General features: G+C 43.7%; 1 protein-coding gene across 1 annotated transcript in view; it reads right to left on the bottom strand.

Moving 5' to 3' along the window:
• cux2b (cut-like homeobox 2b) overlaps nucleotides 1-11,004 on the bottom strand; it is a 327,181-nt gene extending 316,177 nt beyond the window's left edge. Inside the window, exon 1 of the mRNA XM_078554213.1 lies at nucleotides 10,942-11,004. Coding sequence (XP_078410339.1) covers nucleotides 10,942-11,004 — 63 coding nt within the window. The remainder of the gene's footprint in view (nucleotides 1-10,941) is intronic.
• Between the last annotated feature and the right edge of the window lie 13,999 nt (nucleotides 11,005-25,003).

Genomic DNA, 25,003 nt, shown 5'->3' with positions numbered 1-25,003 from the left:
ACAGTAATGTAAAACTAATGCAAAGCCAAAGGGATGTCTCAATGTGCAGCAGCTGCGAGATGCTGTGAAGCAAGTAAGCAGCCAAACAGACTGAAGTATTGACACACAGCAAACCAGGGAGTTAAAAGCACTTGATATGCTTCACTTTTAATGTAAATTTTCAGATAACCAAATAAATGATTATGATTGGATTAAGCTAGTTTGTTTATTTAAGCTTCTATTTTCAATAAAATGTGTTTTCTTTAAATTGGATATTTCGTAAATATAAAATGACCTTTTCAGAACTGGTGAGGATGTTCAGCAGTGATTATGAGGTTAGTACACCATTAAAACCCCAGTTATACCTCATTCAACAAGGTGCACCTTTTTCCCCCCAAAGGTTTGTGCAGGAAAACAGTGCAAGAAGGAAAGTTTTCATCAATTTAACTGATTTCCATTGATTACAGCCAGGGGGTGCCCCAACAGCACACCCTCAGGAGTAACATCGAAACACTCTCAGCAACTTCTGGATCACCGCGTTATTCTGCGCATGTGTGGGTTCCAGAAGTTGCTGTCAGTTTCAGTGGAGCTTCACATCAGTACATTGCAAAATCCAGGCCATAAATTTAATGAAAAAAGATACATACGTACCAATATGAATACAGCGCCTCTGAGTACCATCAAGAATTAGTTACGTGAACACCAAGTGAGAATACAACTGCTGCCAATGACCAAGCATTTGATTCCAATTCTTTCTATACTCAAGGTGAACTCAAGATATTTCTTCATTAAAGCAGGTAATGAGAAAGCATAGAAACTTAATATTCAGCAATCCACAAGATGTATAAACAGAACCTGAAACATTTTGGGAGAATGAGGAAGTGAACTTTGGGAACAATATATAAGAATATATAGAAACAAATTTAAAAAGACATCAGGAGTGGAAAGAGAGGCCTTGGGATGAGAGTAGCTAAGAAACCAACCATGATAAATACATTGTCCAGTGCGATGACAAGTGTAAAAAAAATTAGATCTCTGTAAGATAAAAGTGGTGATGAACTAGAGTTGTAAAAAAAAGTTCATATAGTAAATATTTTCTCAAGGTATTCCACTAAAGGATAACATGATGTCTAATTATTATGGTATAAATATTGTGAAAAATTCTAAGATCAATGTGGCAGAGGTACTAGACAAGTTAGAAAGATTGAAGACAAATCCTTTGGGCCAGATAGTAATACTTAAGCATGTGAAAGGCCACCAAGGAGGAGATACTCACTGTCCTGAACATCATTATTTAAAGTTATGTATTGGCGAATTGCCACAGGATTGGTTTAAAAGGGGAAAAAGATATACCTGACCAGCCTCTAACTTTGGGGGGCTTAAAAGATAAAACAATTTAACTCTTTACGAAATTATTTGGACTTCCAAACTTTTTTGACAAGTTCCACATGAAAGACTTCAAAGATTTCTACGATTATAGAAGATCATTTGGTTGATCTGCAAAGCCCCCATCCCTGAACTCCCAATCATAGCACCCCATTATCTCAAATTATTCCTGCCTTCAGTACCATGGCCAGGAGGCCATATCAATGCAAAGAAATGTTTCTTGATTTGCTTTTTGGCAGATTATACCTACACCCCCTTGTCATTATATTGATACTGTTATTGTCATTGTATTGACATTGTTAGAAGTTCCCCTTTCATTTGCCACTTTTTAAGGCTGGGAGAAACAAGATTTTTTTTTGGCCAACTTCATTATTCAGTCTAACAGCAGATTTCAGATTTATAACGCTTAGCTGCACTGTCTTCAGTGCTTCCACATTTCCATGGTGTCTCAGTGACCAAGATCACAGTGCTTGAACTGGACTGACCAGGAAAAAATATGGCTTCACACTTGCGGGAAAAAAAAATTAGGGAAGGGTATAGCACTGGGTAACAAATCAATATTAAACAGAACCATTCAGAAGTGCAATCTTGTGCAATGGAAAGGAATGGAGTGGCACTGCACTCAATCACTGTCCTGATCTCTCTCATTTGATTCACATAAATGACTTGGATACTGAAACTGAACCAAAGACTATTAAATATGCAGTTGACAGTACAGTAGGGATCATTTATGCAAATAGGCAGAGAGTTGACAGCTAAAATGTAATGCTGACCAGCAAATCTTTTACTTCTTTGGTTACTATATGACAATAAATGTTTGCTAATTATACTTACGCATGAAGTGCCTTTACCTGTATTGTGCAGACTGTATGCAAGGTGTATTCTACTCAGATTAGTACATTTCTCCATAGCCATGCCTGTGACAAATCAGCAATTTCTATCAGTTAACACTGGATTAAGTGAATCCATCAGTCCCAATTCAGCAGGAAATATAACTTCACAACACAGAACTATCCAAAAATCAGATAGTGAACTGGCAGCCTTACTTACAGGTTGGTAGAGTGGGAAACAGAAAACCACACAAATACCATAAAGATGGGGAAAACAGTTCTTCAGTCAATGGGGTGAAGTTAGATTGTTTGGGTAAGGAAGCTGCATTCTGAATCATACTGTACTTTACAAGTGCTGATGTGGATACTGGATAAATGGTGAGAAAATATTCTTTCCAGCAATAACCTCACTCACCTTCATAATCTCAATATTTGCTGAAAAAGGCATAAACTAATAAACAGCTGAAAAGGAGTAGCAGGGAAGAGTTTGTTGGTTTTTATTAAATGGTTTTTCAGCACATCAGAGTAAACAGAACAGGCTTTTAATAAATCACTGGAATGCTGTTTTGTTGTTACTTCTCATTGTGAGTTTATGCAGCCCACTTTTCTCATGAGGTGAAAAGAGCCTCATTTGCTGGTAAAATCGTGCACCCAATGTGAGGAAGTGATATTTAGAATTTTAAACACACAAGGCAATTCTCAATCTGGCCCCGTGCCAGTAAGGAGCGTTTTACATGAAGCAAAATAAACACAGTATTGCAGCTATTCTTGGAATAAATTCCAATTAATTATACCTTAAGTGCTATCCTCCCTCCCCATCATCATAAAATGATCACCTTCCTGGGTGATATAAAAGATTCAAGGTGACATAAAATATCACACAATGAAGACATTGCAATACTTCCTTCAAAGTAGCTGGCAAATCTCCGAGACTACAAAGTAATCTAGTGCTTCTCTGTGTCCAGCTATCAGCTCAGTTGTCCATCCATCCATATAAAATGCTACGCATTAATACTTAGAAATCCCACCAGCAGCATGTATTACAAAAATAATTCACATCCGATCCATGTTTTGACATCAATATATAGGATCCACGGTTAGAATTTTAAAATGAACTCCAAAGACCCAGAATCAGTGAGTAGCTCAAACTTAAACAAAGCAGCAAGATCACAAGTTTGATCCCTAACCTGTGCTGTTAGCTGATCGCAGCTAGGGAGGCATTCGGGATGATAAATTTAGCCTAGGTTAAGAAAGGAGGCAAGGGGGAATGGAAATGTATCGGGTGGGTTCCTGCTCCTGTTTGATATCTAGTGACCCTGCTGGAGGTATATGTGTGGGCGTTGGGTGATGACAGGATTGAGTTGCCATTCCCCTTTCATACCCGCCTTCTCATGAACAGTCTTCCAAAACTTGATGATAAAGTTAAACATAAATAAGAGTCACTGGGGCTTCCCACTTCATGCCCAGGAAAGATTAAACATCTACAGAAGAGACAGGTGATGAAAAAAAAAACATTCAAGTAGAAAAAGCATTCAAATACTCAAATTCACAGAAAACCTTCGAGGTGTCAGCCACGGTTCAGCAGTGGTGTCTCCCCTAAATCAGAAGAAGTTGTGGGTTTGAGCACCACTTCAGAGACTTGAGCACATGATCCAGGTTGACCCTACACTGCAGTACCAAGAGAGTGTTAAACTCGAAGAGGTGCTGTCTGCAAAGTGCCCTCTCGGGCGGATGTAAAAGACCCCCTTACACTACTCAAAAAGCAGGGGTGGTCTTCCATTGGTCCTCGTCAACATTATCCTCAAACAATCAGATCCTTTTCGGGTGTTGGTTATTTTCATTGCTGTTTGTGAGATTTGCAATTCTTACATTACTGCAGTGTTATGACATTTCAGAAGTACTTCTGGCTATGAAGCCCTTTGGGATGTCTTTGAAAAGGTGCTATATAAATGCAAATTCATTCTCTTGTTACTTATTTCTTTCCCTAGCACCCCAACCGTGCAAAAACTACAAAGCCTTGACACACATAATCACATTATCTTACACTAACTGCGCAACACTGCCCAGTGAGCTAACTACAAACTTACTGTTTTACAAGAGCATAATTGACAGAAATGCTGTACATAAAGGCCACTGAAAGCTGCTTTATACATAGCTTTGTTTTTTTTTAAGTTAATTTAAGGCTTTGCTTCTCATAGATATCAAGTAGGTTGAGACAATGATTTTACTAGAAACCATTCAATGAAGTTAGCTACCAAACTCTAAAGCATGATGCTTACAGGTAATCCAGGAAACTCAGGAACTGAGGATAAGAGAAGACAAGTTCCTCCCTGGACATTCTCCTGAACAAAAAAACTCAACAAACCTGCATGCATAAAAAACGGCTGTTGTATACTCCCTGCAACAATTTATTAGATCTAGTTTAATCATCTAAACATTATTACCCCTCATTCCCATAATGCATATTTTGTTATCATAAATAACATAAAAGTCAGTCTTCTTTTGAAGTTGTTCTTTCATTATACAGGCTAATAAACAGAAAAAAATTGACATCAACATAAATCCTCTTCCATGATGCCTTCTTTTTACCTCAACCAAGGATTCCCTCCAACATGGTTGACAGGGCCCTCGGACATACCTGCTCCATTGTCTGCACTTCTGTCCTCACCCCTTCCTCTCTCTCTCACAACCATAATTGGGTTCCCCTTGTTCTCACCACCCACCAGCCTTTGTATTCAACAGATTTCCACCATCTACAACATGACATCACCATCAAACACATCTTCCCTTCTCTGCATTCAGAAGTGACACCCTGGTCCCCTCCTCAGTGACCCCCAATACCCTGACCCTCCCCAATTCACCTTTCCATACAAACACAGGAGGTGCAACACCTGCCCTTTTACCTCCTCCCCTCTCAAGGCTCCAAACACTCCTTCCAGGTGAAACAATGATTTACTTGCACCTCTTTCAATTTAGAGTACTGCAGTCACTCTCACAATGTGGTCGCCTCTACACTGGCGAGACCAAATGCACACTGGGTGACCACTTTGCGAGGCACCTCCATTCAGTCCATAAACATGACTCCAGGTTCCCAGTCACCTGTCATTTTCATTCTCCACCTTTTTTTACTTCAGCCTCCTGTAGTGTTCCAAAGAAGCTCAAAACAAACTCTCAGAACAACACCTCAACATTCAACTAGGCACTCTGGACTCAACACTGAGTTTAACAATTTTAGATCATAACCTCGGCCCCATTTTGTTCCCTTTCTCTTGGTTGGTTTTGGTTTATCTCTTTTTAAAAAAACTTTCTGGCAGCAGCTATTCAGCATCTTGCCATTCACACCTGCTCTAGACACATCTTCTGTTCACTCTCATTGGCCCTGAGAGTGGGGCCTTTAATATTTAATTGCTTAAATATGTATTAGAACTCTAACTTTTCCCAGTTTAAATGAAAGGTCGTTGACCTGAAACGTTAACTTTTTCCTCCTCTCCATGGATGCTGCCTGAATTTCTGATCATTTCCAGAATTTTCTGTTTTTATAACAAATCCTCTGGCTGTTTTGTTTTTATGGCAGCCCATCACGTTATTTTTAGACAATGGAGGGAATCATCTTTGGTGCTGAGGAATAGTACATCTTTTCACTTCAGAGACTCAGGGATAGCATTAAGTGCTCTCGGGTCAGCTGTAGTACTATGTGATGCAGAATAAAACTCCCTCTACTCTGTCCTAAATATGTGTCCTAATCACAATTTAACAGTTTCTGAATTTCCAGAGTCATTGTGTGAAATGCTCCAAGACGTTTCGACTGTATTTTTTTTATATAAAGACAGCGCCACTGTCAAACCAGTATGACACATTCATTTCCCACATAATTTGCGTGGGCTCTCTGACTGTCAGTACCATTTATTTGGTACCAGACTAAGTTGTGGACTGTGGTCCACGTCCACATGAATGAAGCCACAACTACTAAATGTCATTTCACATAGGACTCTTGTAAAAAGTGGGAATGTGCACATTTGGAGGAGATCTCAGAAATAGACGGCAAATTCTCTAATGCACTCTACCAACTAATGTGCCCTTTATTCCCCTTCATGTAAAATGGAAATTTTAAATTCAAAGAGGTTTTACATAGGACTTCGTAGGTGAAATGACACAGAAACAGGCTATTTGTTAACTATTCATTCACTCCAGAAATTGGGAGTTCTCCCCAAACAAAGTTAATCAATAAAAATACATTAAAAAGTTTTCATTTTCAAATGAATCCCTTTTACATTAGTAGATCGAGGTTAGGGAAGAAAATAGGAAAACTACCCTTCTCTCCGGACAATGGTAATCTGTCTCAGTAATGTCACAATTTCTCTTGTCAAATTGATTCCGTCAATCTCTTCAGGCAAAGCTATTTCCTTCTCTGTACCCACCCTATACTCTGGCTTTGTTATCATTTATGTGGTAAACCATCCATCACCAGTCAAGGGAGTTACAGAAAAGTGGAGGCAAAAAATGCTTTTTCCATTCACACCTCCCTATCTTACACCTCATTTTTCACTGACTTTCCTGGTCAATGAATAAAGTTGATCTCTTTAATTAACACTGTGCAATTAGTCAAATATTTCTCTACTCATTTTTAAAAAATCACCGAAATATTCTCAGCTCTACTGAGCTACAAACTTTAAAAATCACAGTATCACCATAAATGCCACAGATCAGCTTAACAGCAAATGGATCATCAATGTGTTGTGTGTCACTGATAGTGATACTTCAGTAACAAGTTACAACAGTTATGTTAAAGCTTTACGAGGAAGATTCTGAAGGCCAAAGAGCCCCCTGCTATTCAATGCAATCATCAGATGGCAAGGTGTGTACAGAAGTGGGAGACAGAGACCACCATTGTCCAGTTTCACCCTAAAAATCTTTGTGCAATTCAGAAAAATAAACATGCCAGATGCACTTCTGTAGTTCAATCCTGGTCCACAGAAAATCCTGCCATACAAAATCTACCGTTCTTCGAGGCTGAAATGTTGTCGAATCAGCTCAGTCAAATCCATCAATAATTACATCTTGGTTAACGCATTTTAAAAAAAAAATACAGTATCTCTTCACCAGAAGCTCAGTTGCTAAAGATACCACCAGTGTAGAACTGAATCATATGGATCAATAATATTCCATGCTTTATCCCTGGTCTGTGCAGCATTAGCTGAACTTAACTAGTGCCAAAGTAGACTTAATACAGTTTGCTCAATATATTTTGGTTAAGTGGGGGTTAAAAAAGACAGTCAGGGCTCCCACTCTTGTTAAAAGGTGAGTGTATCTGGACACCAGGTGAAGACAGACTAAACCTGATCTGCACATGGTCAAAATGTCTGTGGGCGCTCACAGCTGGGCTGATGCATGAAGGATATGTGCCAGGAACTGTCAGAAAGCTATAGAAGCAGCTTTAGAAGCTATTGAACCCCAGAAAAAGCAGGAGAAAGCTTAGAGGACAGGAAAGAAAGAGGAAGGAAAGGATGAAAACTTTACAAATAAATAATTAGTAAATGATCAAATTTGGCCTTTTCCAAAAAAAAAACCATCATCAGTTTTCAGGAAAATTGTGATCGGTAATTTAAAAGTTAAAGACCAGCATTATTGTGCATTTGGTACCTATATCCCCACCTCTCAACATGAGATAACAATATTCCTTCAAAACCTCTAAAAACACACACAAAAAAAACTTACAGTCAACCCCAAAAATCAAAACTTTCTAAAATAAGTTTGCTGGCTGCGCAATCTGAAGTGAGAAAAATTCTAAAAATACCTTTTCTGAAAGAAAAGATTCTAAAATAGTCACTTGCAAATGAGAGAGCAGATTGTGAGACAGTCAGTGTTGTGTCACCCTCACTCTTCACATGTCCTCACTCTCCAATTCCTCATTTGAGTCACACAGACCTGAGTGAGTGAGTGAGTGAGGGAGAGAGGGAGAGGGGGTGGGGAAGACAGGAGCCCCCGCCTTGACTGATAAGCGCAGTAACTGGTTAAAGGACAGATTCTAACGGTGGTGCTAAATCGCGTCAGTTCACCTGCTGTCTGGATAAACAATGTCTCCCTCCCAACTGGATGAGACATGGGAAGCTCAGACAAATGAAGGGAGTGTTGGGAAGCTGACAGTCTCGCTTCCAGGGAAGGCAGCAGGACTGGCAAGGTCACCTTCTACCCCCACCCACCCCCCACCCACCCCCTCCCTCCCTATCGAGGGGCGGCGCCATCAGATCTGGGCCTGACCACTGCTCACTTCGTAGTTCAAAGCATCCAGAACAGCCCCAATAAAACAACAGAGCAGCCCACAGCTGGGGTGGGGTGGGGTGGGGTGGGGGGGGTGTGGGGCGAGTCAGCTCCCACCCCCACCCAGATAAAACATTAAAAAGACCACACACATCTCCATCCAGCGGCTAACTCCCGAAAAGTCGTCAGGACCATCCAAATCCCCATGTCAAGGGCTCCAGGTAGCCCAGAGGCTAAATTGCCCTCCTCCCCCCACCCCCACTTCCCTTCATTTCTTTGAAGTGTCTTGTCATTTCCCATGTTACAGGACATCAATCACACAGGGAGCTCTGGCGTCTCGCAGAGCCTGGAGTCTGATTTACCAAAGCATCAGGAAAGCGAATACAATTCCCCCGCTCAGCACAACCATCCCATCCCGCAGATATCCACAAAACACCAGAACCAGCGCAGGCAAATAAACTGGCGTTAAACCCGCGCTCACTGGAACCCGAACCCTCCACATCTCACATTAGCCTTTAAAGACATTAATACCACCGTCAGGGCTCCTTTTCTTTTTGAGGGGTGGGTGGTTGTTACTGTATTTCAGCAAATTGTTAGTGATCACTACACCCGCAGCGTTTTAAGAAAACGATCATTTCCCAGCCAATTTCCTCTTGGCAAATTCCACTCCAACCCCGGGGGGAAAAAATAAATAACTGTTTGGTCAGGGCAAAAAATAAACTTATCTAATTAAAACCCGCCGCAGAAATTTGAGATTAAAGCCCGTTTGACCCGTCTAGAAATAAAAGTCCGGTCCAACATTTACTGGCTGACACATCTCAGTAAAAACCCTCAAGTGCGAGGCAGAGGGAGAGGAAAAGTTAATAAACATCTGAGGAATACAGTTACAAACACCGATCTTGTGTTTCCCCAAAAGCCGCAGCTTAACTAACAGTCAAAAACATATCTTATTAGACAGACATATACAAAGCGGGGCTGTGCCGAGTGAAAACCAGGCGATGTGTAGCGAGGCTAATTTCCACAATCCTAATGTTATCTCCCTCTCCTCTGGGTTTTCATCCTATAGGTTTTCAAACACACACACACACACACACAAAGCTATTTCTCTAAACATCATAAACTCACAGCGCCCCGCTAAACTACAGTAATAACTTGTACTTTTTTTGGGTTGTGTCTGAGTGTGTCTGTGTGTGTGTGTGTGTGAGAGAGAGTCTATGTGTCAGTGTCTGTGTCTGTGTGTGTGTGTGTCTGTGTGTGAGAGAGAGTCTATGTGTGTGTCTGTGTCTGTGTGTGTGTCTGTGCCTGTCTGTGTGAGTATGTGTGAGTGTGTGTGTCTGTGTGAGTGTGTGTGTGAGTGAGAGTCTGTGTGTGAGTGAGTGTGTGTGTGTGTCTGTGCCTGTCTGTGTGTGTCTGTAAGTGTGTGTGTGTCTGTGTGTAAGTGTGTGTGTGTGAGTCTGTGTGTGTGAGTGTGTGTGTGTGTCTGTGCCTGTCTGTGTGTGTCTGTAAGTGTGTGTGTGTCTGTGTGTAAATGTGTGTGTGTGTGAGAGTCTGTGTGTGAGAGTGTGTGTGTGTCTGTGAGTGTCCGTGTGAGTGTCTGTGTGTGTGTGTGTCTGTGAGTGTGTCTCTGTGTGTGTGTCTGTGAGTGTGTGTGTGTGTGTAAGTGTGAGTGTCTGTGAGTGTGTGTGTGTCTCTCTGTGTCTGTGAGTGTGTGTCTCTGTGAGTGTGTGTGTGTGTCTGTGTGTAAGTGTGAGTGTCTGTGAGTGTGTGTGTGTGTCTCTGTGTCTGTGAGTGTGTGTCTCTGTGAGTGTGTGTGTGTGTGTGTGTGAGTGAGTGAGTGAGTCTCTGTGAGTGTGTGTGTGTCTGTGTGTAAGTGTGAGTGTCTGTGAGTGTGTGTGTGTGTCTCTGTGTCTGTGAGTGTGTGTCTCTGTGAGTGTGTGTGTGTGTGTGTGAGTCTCTGTGAGTGTGTGTGTGTGTCTCTGTGTCTGTGAGTGTGTGTCTCTGTGAGTGTGTGAGTGAGTCTCTGTGAGTGTGTGTGTGTGTCTGTGTGTAAGTGTGAGTGTCTGTGAGTGTGTGTGTGTGTCTCTCTGTGTCTGTGAGTGTGTGTCTCTGTGAGTGAGTGTGTGAGTGAGTCTCTGTGAGTGTGTGTCTCTGTGTGAGTGTGTGAGTGAGTCTCTGTGAGTGTGTGTCTCTGTGTGAGTGTGTGAGTGAGTCTCTGTGAGTGTGTGTGTAGAGGGGGATCCTCCTGTAACAGTGCCGGGTCCGAGTGGGGAGACAGGCGGTGCGCGGCTCCATGTTAGTTGCGCTGTTGATCGATGATTGAACTGAACAAAGGCAAGAGGATCAATTTCTAATACGTATCAATCGGAAGCTGTGGATTTCCTCTGGCCAAGTGGCGCCGAAAGCCGGATTCAGCCCCGAGCCCTGAGCCGGAGCCGCTTTCCCCCCTCTCCACATTCCGGGGAAAGGTGGAGGGGTTTTTGTCACTAACCTGGAACCGCCGGAGATCAAATTTCTTCCAATATTGAAGCATCGATCCCACATTGGCGGCCATATTGAGGCGATATCTCTCTTTATTTTTCCTTCGGCTCCTCTAAATATCCGGCCCGGATTCCCGCCTCAACCGGTCACTTCAATAAATACAGAGAGAGGGAACTGAGCACAAAGCGGAGAACTCAGGGCTGCAGCCGCACAGCTAAACCCTGCCTCTCACTGAGGGGTTTGTGGGTTTTACCCCCCCCCTAGAGAGAGAGAGAGAGAGAGGGGGGAGTGGGTGGGGGAGAGAGAGGGGGGTGGGGGGGAGAGAGAGGGGGGTGGGGGGGGGAGAGAGAGGGGGGTGGGGGGGAGAGAGAGGGGGGTGGGGGGGAGAGAGAGGGGGGTGGGGGGGAGAGAGAGGGGGGTGGGGGGGGAGAGAGAGGGGGTGGGGGGGGAGAGAGAGGGGGGTGGGGGGAGAGAGAGGGGGGTGGGGGGGAGAGAGAGGGGGGTGGGGGGGAGAGAGAGAGGGGGGGTGAGTGGGTGGGAGAGGGGGTGAGTGGGTGGGAGAGAGGGGGTGAGTGGGTGGGAGAGAGGGGGTGTGTGGGTGGGAGAGGGGGGGTGAGTGGGTGGGAGAGGGAGGGGGGTGAGTGGGTGGGGAGAGAGGGGGTGAGGGAAAGAGGGGGTGAGTGGGTGGGAGACAGAGAGAGGGGGTGAGGGGGATGGGTGGGAGAGAGAGGGGGTGGGTGGGAGAGAGAGGGGGTGAGTGGGTGGGGGAGAGGGGGGTGAGTGGGTGGGGGAGAGGGGGGGTGAGTGGGTGGGGGAGAGGGGGGTGAGTGGGTGGGGGAGGGGGGGGTGAGTGGGTGGGGGAGAGGGGGATGAGTGGGTGGGGGAGAGGGGGATGAGTGGGTGGGGGAGAGGGGGGTGAGTGGGTGGGAGAGGGGGGTGAATGGGTGGGAGAGGGGGCTGAGTGGGTGGGAGAGAGAGGGGGTGAGTGGGTGGGGAGAGAGGGAGAGAGGGTGGGAGAGAGAGGGGGTGAGGGAGAGAGGGGGTGAGTGGGTGGGTGGGAGAGAGAGGGGGTGAGTGGGTGGGTGGGAGAGAGAGGGGGTGAGTGGGTGGGGGAGAGGGGGGTGAGTGGGTGGGTGGGAGGGAGAGTGGGGTGAGTGGGTGGGAGGGAGAGGGGGGTGAATGGGTGGGAGGGAGAAGGGGGGTGAATGGGTGGGAGGGAGAGGGGGGTGAGTGAGTGGGAGAGGGGGGTGAGTGAGTGGGAGAGGGGGGTGAGTGAGTGGGAGAGGGGGGGTGAGTGAGTGGGAGAGGGGGGTGAGTGAGTGGGAGAGGGGGGGTGAGTGAGTGGGAGAGGGGGGTGAGTGAGTGGGAGAGGGGGGTGTGGGTGGGAGAGGGGGGTGTGGGTGGGAGCGGGGTGAGTGGGTGGGAGAGAGAGGGGGGTGGGGTGTGTTATTGTTGAACTTCACTCCAATTTTCCGCCGAGCGGAGAATTTTGATGAGATTAGTAAAGGGGTGGGCGGGTCAAGTAAAGTCTTGGAGCGAATGACAGCATCTTTCCCGATATGGCCCAGGAGACTGTACATTGGAAATCCTGTGTGTGGATGGGATGCGGTTTTCTGAGATGTCACTTTTCAGTCCGAATGTTCTGCTGGAGATATTTACGGATTGTAGAATCGCGCTTCAATGGGTTAAATTACTAAACGGTACAACTTTTTTTTGGGGGGGGGTGGGGGGTATTTACAGCACTTTGGGCGAATCCTGTATCATCAGAGATGTGTTTCTGAAACCGGCGACAGGCTCCTTGTGTTACTCGTCCTGAGTCAGGATTTAATTAAATGCGCTGTTTAAATAACCCGCACTGTTTGGGCGAATGGGGGGGGGGATTTTATTGCAGCGGGGGGGGGACTTCCTCACACCTCGAACCAGTAAAAAAAAAGCCTAAGACAGAAACCAGCTCTCAGCATCCAAAATACCAGATGGCTTTTCGAAACTTTCAGCCTCCTGCACCCCCCAGCCCCAGCCCGAGCCCCACCCCCACCCCCAGCCCCAGCCCCAGCCCCAGCCCGAGCCCCCACCCCCAGCCCCACCCCCAGCCCCAGCCCCACCCCCAGCCCCAGCCCCAGCCCGAGCCCCCACCCCCACCCCCAGCCCCACCCCCAGCCCCAGCCCCACCCCCAGCCCCAGCCCCAGCCCGGGGGGAGTGACTTCCCGAGTTTGGTGAAGTTTGTTGTTTATTAACCATTCTCTCTCTCTCAGAAACCCAACGCAGTAAAAACCCGAGGGAAATAGAGAAGCAGCCAGATCCTGATCTCTCCTGATGGGTGCAATTCCCTTCCTCCTACTTTGATGCAGTTGCGGTGACGATGAAAGGTTATAAATTCCCAGCTGCAAATTGCCTCGCGTTGCGCGGCCGATGTTGGTTTTTTATCTGGAGCTGGTGTTATATTTTGTGGGCCACCCACACACACACGGGCTGAGTCTCACAGGATGTTAAAGAGTCACTCGGACTCCCAGTTATTTGTTGTAAATTTACGGTGCATTTCTATTGCGTCCAGTCAGTCCCGGCTGCCTATGTAAAGATTGAGTGCAGAGCCTGCCCGAGTATTGAGCTGATGGCAGCAACTACAATGTTTAGTTTTTTAGTCTATCGACTCCGCATATGCGGGAACTTAATTACTCCTTCAAACTTTAGCCATTCCGTCTATCGAATAAAGGTTATGGGCAGTGCTGGGGCTAAATGTAAAGTTGCACTCTCCCTCTCTTTCCCAGCATTTAGGCATTTCGTGGGGGAAAAGTCACCCATGCTTGGGTGGAACATTTTTCAATGTTGCATTTGGCGTGACCTGCTTTGTTTTAGTTCTACTTTATACATTTTTAATGTAGCTAAAATATTTTGATCAATTTTTTGAGGCCAGTCACGTCACCAGTGCCTGGAAAGAGGTATGTTCGGAGTTCATCGCCTTACACTGCGAGACTTCATAAATTTTTATTGATAGTAAAAACTATCATTTTAATAAACAGTTCCATCAATATTCTATTGACAGGATCCGGGGGGGGTTTTTTGTGGTACATTTTGACCAGTTGCAGCCAACGTTGGGGAAAGAAAATCACTCCATGTGATTTCAAACGTGTAAAGTAAGGAAATTACATTTCCATCTTTTACAGGGGCTGATAACGACTGTATTAAAATACTCTTTGCTCTACAGTCTGCTTCACGTGGGCAAGTACTGAAAGCGAGGTGCCTGCATTTGCAGGCTAGTGACTGCAGCTTATAATAGTGAATAACCCCGTGCAATATAATCACCCCAATTACAGATTTGTCCCCTGGGTGAATCTATTATCGTCCGTCCCCCGTCCCCAAAGTGAACTCTCCAGGTCAGTAATGTCTCAAAAAAACATCCTTCGTTTACATCCGAGTTTAACTCTAAATCTGACACTGGCACTATTGTTTTTTTAGGGTTCAGTGTGTATATTTATGCAATTGAGGCCCGAATGCCTTTCGGCTGTACAGTCAATCTCAGGCCGATGTCCATCCCTCTGCTGGTATTTTTGCCTCAGTTTCAGAATGAGTGACCGTTGACCGAGTCAGCACCAGTTTATACAATTGCGCCTGACGGTATAGAACATTTGATCAATGCTGGAAAGCTAGAGAGAGCCAGAGGGCAAAGTGGAGGGCAGCAGAGAGAAGGATCAACCTAGGCAGAGTTGGAGGATGGACATCACAGGGTAGCTGTGGACGAGCTACAGTGGAGTGTGAGGATGGGGCGAAACAGATGGATGGGACACACGAACCGTGACCGCAGGTCTCCTGACAGGAACGGGCTACAAGCATTAGCAGCAGAATAGAACAAAAATCAGCTCGATCGACAACATATTGGAAAAAAAAGTTCTGGCAGTGGATTTTCAACTTGCTGTGCAAGCATCAAGCGTTAGCCACCTATTATAGGAAATAGTCAATTTTCATTGGAAGTAGAATGTATTGGTTGCTATAATGGCCAGCCAATCTGTACCATTAGTTTTACACCTAAGGGACAAGTGAAAGATCTTGTTTGGTGCAGGGAGAGATGGTGATTTCATCAATCCATGTTGTAGCCCTCATAATCAAATAACTCACAGGTACTTTGACTTAGAAGGCTAATATTATTCACCCATGTACCCTGAAATAAATTTATCATTATAATTTTAAGCAGTTTTAACAGCTACGCCAATCCTTCTGCATTTTCCCCTCTGTTACATTTCCTCGGGGCTAAACCTTCTCGCTTACAACTTCTGTCTGGTTACACCTTTCTCCACTCCCTTTCGCATCTGCCAAAAATTCTGCATGTGGATAATACATGCATAATGTGTGACCTAGCAACACTGAGTGTAGAGGATAATTGTGTGTCCAGTGCTACTAAACGCCTTGGAGGATTTAAATTTTAAAAGGCAGCAGCGCTATCAATCATATTACCTGCAGGCAACATTGGACGGCACTTCAAAGAAAGCAATTGTTGTGAAGGGACTGCAGACCCACTTATTCTGTAACAACAGGCTGCAGCAATATTCCTCCCCCAGCTCAGATGGGTTCCCCAGCTCTGTTGTAAGTGGCATTGGCACTGGCCTTAAATATTGAAATGCCCTGCACCCTGAAAAATGAGCCATCCAACAGGCAGAAGCTTTGACCCTGGCTATACCACATGTCAAATTTGAGAGGAGAAAAGATAGACCTAGCTTTACCTTCAATGCGAGAAGGGATGCTGGAAACAGTCAAGGTGAACAACATAATGTGGAGGTGGGAAACATTGTTTTTTCCTTTCCCTCCCCACATTTTGGTTGTCTGCAGACTTGTAGACATTACAGTGAACATTTATCACATTTCAGCATTAGTTTGGTTACAATGTCTTTTTAAAATTGCAGGTGTTGTGTATTTAGCACCAGATAAAATTAGAAATTAGAGCAGGTAAACAAAATGTTAAATACATTCCGTGCTCAAAATTTGGAGCCCGCTCTCATCGTGGTTTACAAACTGGAAACTTGTCAAGACTTGTTATTTGTTAAATAGAGCAATGCCTTACTTAATTGCACTGTTTGGGAGGGATAATTGTGTTCTTTTTCCCCAAAGGCAGATAATGTTAAAACATTTTGAAGGGTGAGGTCCCATGAAGTTTATGATTGTTCTAACATTGTTCTAACAGAATGTTTTTCCAAATTACAGCATATATATGTAATATGCCACATACCAGAAGTTCTGCAACACCACTCCAACATCACCGCTTCCAACATCTTATGAACTCTTCCTCCTGAATTAATCAACTAATATGTGCTCATATATAATGAGCCACAAGCTGTTCCACACTGCACTTTGTCATTAGATACCAGTTTTACATTTAAATGTAACAGCAATGGGGATTGACGTAGGGTAACATGTCCATGAAAATTCCCCCATGCAATGCATTCTCTTTCCCCTCGTGGCTTGTCTAATCTAAACTCTGTGATTTTCGCTGTTATTCACTTTATTCACTATAGGTGTGCTATAATTTATTCCTGTCAGTACATTGTTTTTTACACATTATCTCACTAACTGCTTGAGAAACATTGGAAGGTCAATATTGCAAACGTGCCATGATATGCCATTATGTTTTGTTAGTATGAATGAAACGGTGTGCTGGAGAATCACAAAAAACTGCATATTCCCACAATTGTGTGTGCAGGTTGTAAATTATGATTTTAACTTGGCATTTTTCCCCTCAGAGGTAAGTATGGCTCATTGTTACCTCACTGTAGAGAGAATATTACACTCAACTGAACATTTATGCCTGACCTGTTGAGTTTCAGTGCTGCCACTTATTGTAAAATAACCAAACAAAAAAATCTCCATGGACATCTTCACCTTGGCTACAGCAACATGTAAAAGCAACTATTATGTTTATAATGGTTCTAAGCCTTTTCGGTAACATCCACATAAACGAAATCAATTCCACAAGACATATTGCTAGTTGTATCTGAAGCTCTAGGACAGTGAAATAAATTAAATTTATTGGCGGCACTGCAGGTCTCAAAGTCGTCAGTTTAATTTGTCGGTTAAGAGCAAAGATGACAGATGCTATTTTTAACAAGGAGCAATATATTTGGATTTCCCAAGAAGTGACAATCAGTAACAAATTCTCTAAGTGAATGGAAGTAATTGCATGGTTCATTGCACTTGTACAACATGCGGTAGTTTGAATTTTGGCATACAATTTGTACCATGTTACCAGATGTGTATGGTTGCCTGTCAACATGTTCCCCATCTCAATTAGGTCATCAGTGAGAAGTGACAAGAGTTAAAGCCAAGACATTCCTCAGAGTGAGAAAAACTGTTTTCTGTTCAGAAATGTGCAAGTCAATGAGCCCAAGCCTGTCTCTTACAATTAGAATCTTAGCAACCAGTTTTAGAGTTGCATGAGAGAGCGAGCTGCTTCTATAGCCTTTCATCCAGGGTACGGTGCCTAGGAAAGGGAGAATTTTTTAAAAAATTGAACTTTGGATGAAGCATTTTAATTAGCCAGACAACTTTTGCACATATTCATTTATTGTATAAATATCAAATATTTACAATAAATCAATAGAAGATTAGTTCATGTAAAATACCTAAGAGTTAAAAATCTGTGATACATTAAGGAATGAGGTCATAGTTTGTACCAATGTTCTAACATGAGGGGCAGAAAAACAATGGAGTAATGATTAATGAAAGAAGAGAGCATGAAGTCACAGCACATTGGAGCTGTAGTACACTGTGGTACACAGCGGTAGAGTATGGTTTGGTACAGTGATTTTGTGCACACCAAGATTCATTAATGTTATTGGGAGTAGGTAAAGTACAGAAACCAAATGCTCCCAGCAAACAAAAACATGAACAACAGCTTGTGTTAATGCCTTTAGCATTGTAGAGATTTGGACTCGATAATAAATTCCAGAGTAAGAAAATTCTTGTCAAGGAATAACCATATTGCCGAAAAGGAAACTCTTTCGAGTTATCAACAGTCACAGATTGCAACTCTTTCGAGTACAATCACAGTTCTTGGTTTCCAGGAGTGGGACATGAACCCACAACCCTCTGATTCAAAGGCGAGGGTGCTATGAACTGAGCCACAGCTGACACCTCATTGCCGAAAAGGACAATCACTAATTTAGAATGCAAACTAACGAGCTTTATTGGACAATAAAAACTGATACTTAACATTCAATCAGCCAAGGCTTGGCATGATACACAAGTTCAACGCTTGCCGGTCTGTCTTTCCCATGGATTTCGGGACTTCTGGGATCTTCCCTTCTTGGTCTCTTGACTCACCATGTTCTTTGGGATTTTAGATTCGCCAACTTAACTCTTAACAGACACACAAATCCCTTTGCAACTTTAAGACTTCAACTCTAGTGCATCCTTTTCCAGCCAACAGCTTCCAGTCATCCTTAACTGCAGAAGCTACACATTTCACAGTTGCCTGCTAAATGTTTTCTCTCTCTCTTTCTCTGGTGGAAACAGCTTCCTAACAAAGACCATGAAAATGACAAGACTATACTTTACTGATTCTCCCAAGCCAGACTTTAACTGACTGGATGATTCCTCAGCAGCTAACCGGCTATACATCTTCTATTCACTCTTTCTTAAGGCAATTACTTTAGCCCTGGCAATTCTGTCTATACTAGATCCACTAATCTCTAACACTGGATTCTTGTGGCAATGCTCAGACCTCTGACAGTTACTTTAGTCACTAAGTAAGCCTAATATTGGATTCTTACAGCAACTCCTCAGCCCATGACAAATACCCATTGACTGGCAAAGTCCTACACAAATACTAACTTCCTAGCAAGTGCCCTACTCCTAACTGTCTCTCCCAACAAATGCCCCCCAGCAAATGTCCTGTGACAAATGCGAACCCTTGGCAAGTGCAAAGACCTCACTGATGCACACCTACTTTTATACCCTTTTTGGAGGTTTGCAACATTTAGCCGAAGTATGTGCACCTGGATCAACACAACTAACGATTTCTAATCCAATATTTGCATCTCTTGACCTACGAGAAGAGTGTTCCCTGCTTCCCCACAACAATCTAAACTATAACTTGTATCTTCTAACTGGAGGTCCTAGAACATCTTGTCTTCAGGCCACCTTCTTGACCAATCAGCTTTCCAGCTTTGGCTTCTCTTTACATCTAAGCTAGACTCGCTGGAGCCCAAATGTGTCTTAGCTATAACTTCAGTTCAATTCCAAAGGACCCACAAGTTCTTTCTTAAAGCTACATCACAGTTTTTGGCACTTAAAGAGATGTCAACTTTCAGATTTTCTGAACAACATACCCCAAAATTCAAAAATTGTCCCAATAATACATACAAATTAAGACTTTTCATCACTTAGCTTAAGTACAGTACAATTTGATAATTCAAGCCTTATTAATTACAGAAACGTGCCAACAAGGTGAAGTCTACCAGCATAATAAACCATCCCAAGGTGCTTCACAGGAGTATTATCAAACACAGCAAAACTGAGGCACGTGAGGGAAAAATAGGGGAGATGAGCAATAATTTAGTAAAAGCGGTAGGTTTTAAGGAGTGTCTTAAATGAGGAAACAGAGGAAGGAAGGCAGAGAAGTCTAGGAAGCAATTTCCAGTGCCTAGGGCCTTGGCAGCTGAAAGCACAGCTGGCAATGGTGGAGTGATTAAGATCAAAAGGACAGAATTGGAGAAGTGCGGATTTTTAAAAGGTTGCAGGGCTAGAAAGATTACAGAGAAAGGAGATGATGAGGCCAGTGAGGATTTGAATGCAAGGATGAGAGTTTCAAAATTGAAGTGTTGCTTAACCAGGAGTCAGTGTAGGTCAGCAAGAAGAGGGGTGATGAGAGAACGGGACTTGGTGCGAGTCAGGACATGGGCAGCAGAGTTTTGGATGGCTCAAGTTTGCGGAGGGAGTAAATTGCAAGAAATTAAAAATAAAAGTCTCCTGTGAAAGTGCTCCATGCACCTCCCTGATTCAGAATAGTATCGGGAGGGAGCAAGGGATTTACATGTCCTCTCGGGCAAGGTTTGGTGCATGGCACAGGAAATTTTTTTTTAAATGAAATAACTGACAAGGGAAAATGCAGAATAAATTGCCAGGAAAGTGTGCTTGTAATGTCATTCTTAAACATAGATTAGTTAGAGATAAGCATATTTATTTCTTGCTGCATTGACATCATAGACCATTGAGTTACTGGTCTATTGCCTGTCGACATCATTAATAGTAAACTATTGTTCACTGTTGTCAATTAGTGATCAATAAAACTATTGTCCTTACACAGCACAATTCCTCAGCCAATCATATATACTATTTCGCTCCATATAACACTGAGTAAAGGCTGATAAAGTGCAGTGCTTTATTTTTCCCTGAAAATCCTCCTTTTCTATTATATTAGCTTGTTATAAAGAAGTACTTGAATCACAACATGGACTCTATTTAAAAACAAATATCGTCTAGATGCTGAAAATTGAGTACAGCATCATAGTCCACACTGGGAATGCTCTCAGCATGTCAAGAAGTTGGATTCCATTCTCAAAGCAGCCTGCAGAGCTATTATTGGCTGCCTGAAACCTATTAAACTAAACAATCTATACCTGTTGCTCCACCCATCTTAAGGAGGCAAGTTACATCAAGAATCAAACAAACGAAGCGGGCCAGTGATCCTCATCATCCTGTCTTCCAGAAAGAGCCAGCAACAAAGAGGCTCAAGTTGAGGGACAGCTTCTTACCTACTGTCCAGCCCCTAGACTGTAACCCCCACAGCTGCCGCTTTAATATTTGGTCAACACATCTGCAGACAAAGGCACACGTGTTGTCCAATGACCCAGAGGAATCCCTCCCATCAGGAGTCAGTGAAACATGGAGCGGAATTTTCCATCCCTGCCAGCGTCGGGTGGCATGAGTGGAAAATATGGGGTGCTCGTTCTTAAGACTGCGTGAAACCAGTTCGCAATCACCCTCTCAGCCCGTGGATAGCAGCCTGCGTTTCCCTCCATCAGACATCAGGAACCTCATTGTAATACATCAGCTTTTCATCAACAGGCCAGCCCACCGCAATCATCCCCTGCTGCTGGAGCATCTGTCCATGTCAGCGGGAAAGTACCCCGATGTGTTTCACAACAGCACGTAAGCGGCGTGCACTTGGCGGGCTGCACTCTGAAGGGAAATCGGAGGTGAGTACACAGTAACATTGTGCAGCGCTTGCCAGGACTTGTTGGACTTCAAGCTTGAGGGGCGCTGGGGGGGGGTTGGGGTTAAGGGCAGCCCTGCTGTTGAGATGACTTGTGAGGGGGAGGACAAGGGCCTGCCATTGAATATAGCGCACAAGCTTCCGGGGTGGGGGGTAGGGTGGGCGAGGGAAGTGGCCACACATTAGGTGACCATTAAAGTGACCATTCCTCTGCAACTCGGACAGTTCAGATGCAGCCACATTGATATGATTGGAGTCGGGCTTCTAGCTTATCTGCCCACTCAAGCAACGCAGTGGCATCAAAATACCACCAAGTGCTCCAAAGCTCCCCCCACCCCCCACCCCCACCCCCACAACCCCCCGGCACAGACTGCAAAGTCATAAGCATTGCAGTGGACGGCTGAACAATTGGACAACTGCACATGTTGTACAATCTCCTCACTAAAGTTGGCTGTGGAGCAGTCACTGGTGGAGGTGCTCACAGCCCCTTGCAATGTCAGCATCCTGGTTTGGACCTGTCTCCCACATGGTTCAAGCTAACAGTGCAGCCTTGCAGTGTGGTTTGGTCCCATTAACTTCTCCAGTCGGTTTTTTTTTAATACTCATTACTTTAAGCTCCTCACACTCATTAGACCCAGTGTTTCAGGTACCATTTTTAGCCTTCTGCAGTGAAGAAAGCTGCAAAATATTTCTTTAATCTTTCTGCTATTTCTTTATTCCCAATTATAATTTCTTCTTTTTCTCTCTCTCTCTCTCTCTCTGAGGGACCCATAGTAATTTTTGCTCATATCTTCATTGTTACAAACATGTAGAAGCTCCCACAATCTGTTTTATATTTCTCGCTACTTCATTCCCCTATTCTATTTTCTCTTGTCATCAGTTTCTTGGTCATATGTTGCCGATTTCTAAAATCCTCCCAATCTTCAGGCTTCCTACTTTTTTTGACAGCACTCTAAGTCTCTTCTTTAATTTATTACAATCTTTAATATGCAGTAGCAGAAAATGATAAACTTTTTGACATGGAAGCCAGCCAAAAACCAGAAATGCTGTTTGAAGAGCCATTATATGACTGGATTGGACAGGGGCTGGTGTGTGTGGTTATGATTAACATAATTCCTTGGGGATGCAACGTGTACAGCATTTTAATTTACCGTACACTGTAAGAAAGGTGAAAGGGGTGACTTTGTTTTCTCCACTTACCATCACTAGTTAAAGAGTTTAGATTTTGTGCATGAAATATTGTGCCAGAGTTCTTTCAGGTGTCCCTGTAGCACAGGCCTTTGATTCTACGTTGTGTCCCTTTTAAAAGATATTGAAGCAAAACTAAGAATGTGGTTAAATGGTGAGGGACTCAAAGGTGAAGCAGTAAAGACGGCACCTGGTGTTCACCTCAACGTCAGGGTGAATACTAAAGCAAAATGCTGCAGATGCTGGAAACCTGAAATAAAAAACCGAAAATGCTGGAAATATGTAGCCGGCCAGGACGCATCTGTGGAGATCCAGTTATGGCAAATGTCCTAGTGAAATAAATTACTGGAAAGGGCAGCCTCTGTAAGGTGGAAAGAGTCACCACCTGTAAACCAAGTTTCAGTAAGGTCCTGGACATTCCTTCCTTCATGTGTGCTCTGTCCAAAGGCAGGTCCCTGGCTCATTCTCTGCCGATACTTCATGTTGAGCTGTTTCTCTTGGCAGTTTTGTCAGTGGTGGTTTGTCATTGCCTCCCACTCTCCAGGGCAGGGTGAGGAGACACGCCCCAAGCCTATCTCAACTGGAACAGGAATCAAACATGCGCTGCTGATGTTAATCCGAATCGCACTCTAGGCATCTGAGCTAACCAGCCTCCTGGATGTTGATGGACTCAAATAGGATGAAGTGTCGAGTGATGATAGCTTTGTTTGTAAGGGAGCAAGTATTTTGAAAGACGACATGGCAATAGAGAATCTGAGAAAACGGTCATAGGGACATACAATCAAAGACAGAAGCAGCAATGGGATTGGATTAGTTTGTTTTCAGAGAGAGAAATGGACAGGCTTTATTCCAAAAGAAGGGAATGAGGTCATGTGAATGGCTGCTTTAGGAGAGCTATGGTGGATGAGGTAGACGATGCCAAGAGCAGAATTAAGAGCATCCACGGGCCTGTCCAGGACTATGATAGTACAAGAGGTTAACAGGAAAATAGAACTGAATAGATTTCAGCGTGAAACAGTGGGGTGAAAAATGGGAAGTAAAAAATAACAGGGATAAAATAGACAATCGGACAAGAGGAGATCAAAATGGGAGGGGAGATGGGAAAACCCAGTTTTGGAGCACCAGCCAAAGTAGCCAATAATAATAATAAAAATAAAGTCCCGATGGGTATGCCAGTCCATACTAAAGTGCATTATGGAAGTTGAACAAGATTAGAAAGCCTGTGGTGATCAAAAGAATCCAAGACCAATGGCTGTTGAGGACATCCGGCTTGAAGATGGAGAGAGGGGATGGTGATGGTTGAAGAGAATCCAGTTAGCAAGTGACATGAGAAGAGTCCATGGCCCGATGGAGGGCAGAGAAATTCTGTGGTCAGGTAACCCTGGGAAACTGTATTCTGTTAATACAGTAATAGCTGCCAGCCTTGTGCAGGCCGGTGTGACATGAAGGCAATGTGAAGTTTTCCTTACTAAGGCCCTCCGTTGAATATCTCACCTTTCACCATCATGTGTGTTCAATGGACCAGGGCTTTCTGGAGGAGGTAAATATATTGAAAGAATGAAAAGTAACCCTATGTCTGTTCTCACTGACCCAACTGTGACCAAGAAGTCAACACGAAGGCGCAGTCTACAACATTACACTTACTGTCTCATATACTAATATTCCATGGGAACAGAATGTTAGTAATTAAACTAATTGACGTTTTTTACTTAATTACAGAGATAGATGGCAGCCTGGAGATTGTGTTTTTTACTGAGTAACTAAAGCTGAAGAGCTAAAGCCCCAAGTTAACACAGGACACTGTGTTAAAAAGAATAGAAGAGATGATGAGGTAAATCCAGAAGTAGAGAATAGTTGATACCAATCTGGGATTTTAAAAGGTTGAAAATTGTAAGAGGAAAGAGTTCCACAGTTTTGAGGTCCTGGGGGAAAATCATTTAAAGTGTGAGGGCTGTGTGAAGAATTTGAAATTGAATTTTAGGGAGGAGCGCAACACACTGTGGTGTTCATATAGGGCTAAAAGGTGGTAAGACTGAGGCTCAATCCCTTCTTCCTTGTATGAATTGCTTATTTCAGCCAAGATACTACAGGGAATAGAAACTAATCACCTCCCCACAGAGGGTAAGAAAGGAAACTCATCACCTACGATGCCAATACATTCCACTCACCACCTAGTTTGGAACAATCTTGACAGAAGTGTGGGGGCAGGATGTCCATCTTCTGTATTTTGGGTCATATGCAGCTTGATACACCCTCCCCCCCACAACCCAATAAAAGAAAAATGTTTAGCAGAATTGATAAACAACATGAATGAGGATAATTACACAGATGATTAACTATAATAGATACAGAAATTTTACAAAGCAAAACATCAGTGAATATAGAAACACAGGACATCACAGCATTGAACTTGCATTGAAATTTTAGGAACACAACAGAAACAAGAAATGATAGCATTGAACAAGAGTGACAGCAAGAATAAAAATATATATTTAGTCATAGGATGTGAAATTCACCTTGGACTGTGCAGCCATCCACTGTAACCCATTCAATAATTACAAGAAACCATTTGAGAAACAAAAAGCAGCGATAATACTACATGAAAGAAGACAACGAAAAGACATTTCACGTGGTGAATAAATACAACCCTTGCTAAGCTTTTCCCTCTACTTAGAACAAAGGGCA

Source organism: Cetorhinus maximus, chromosome 12, assembly GCF_964194155.1.
Source record: "Cetorhinus maximus chromosome 12, sCetMax3.hap1.1, whole genome shotgun sequence".
Taxonomy (NCBI): Eukaryota; Metazoa; Chordata; class Chondrichthyes; order Lamniformes; family Cetorhinidae; genus Cetorhinus; species Cetorhinus maximus.
The sequence above is the reverse complement of the archived record's forward strand: the minus strand, read 5'-3'. Positions and strand labels throughout refer to the sequence as shown.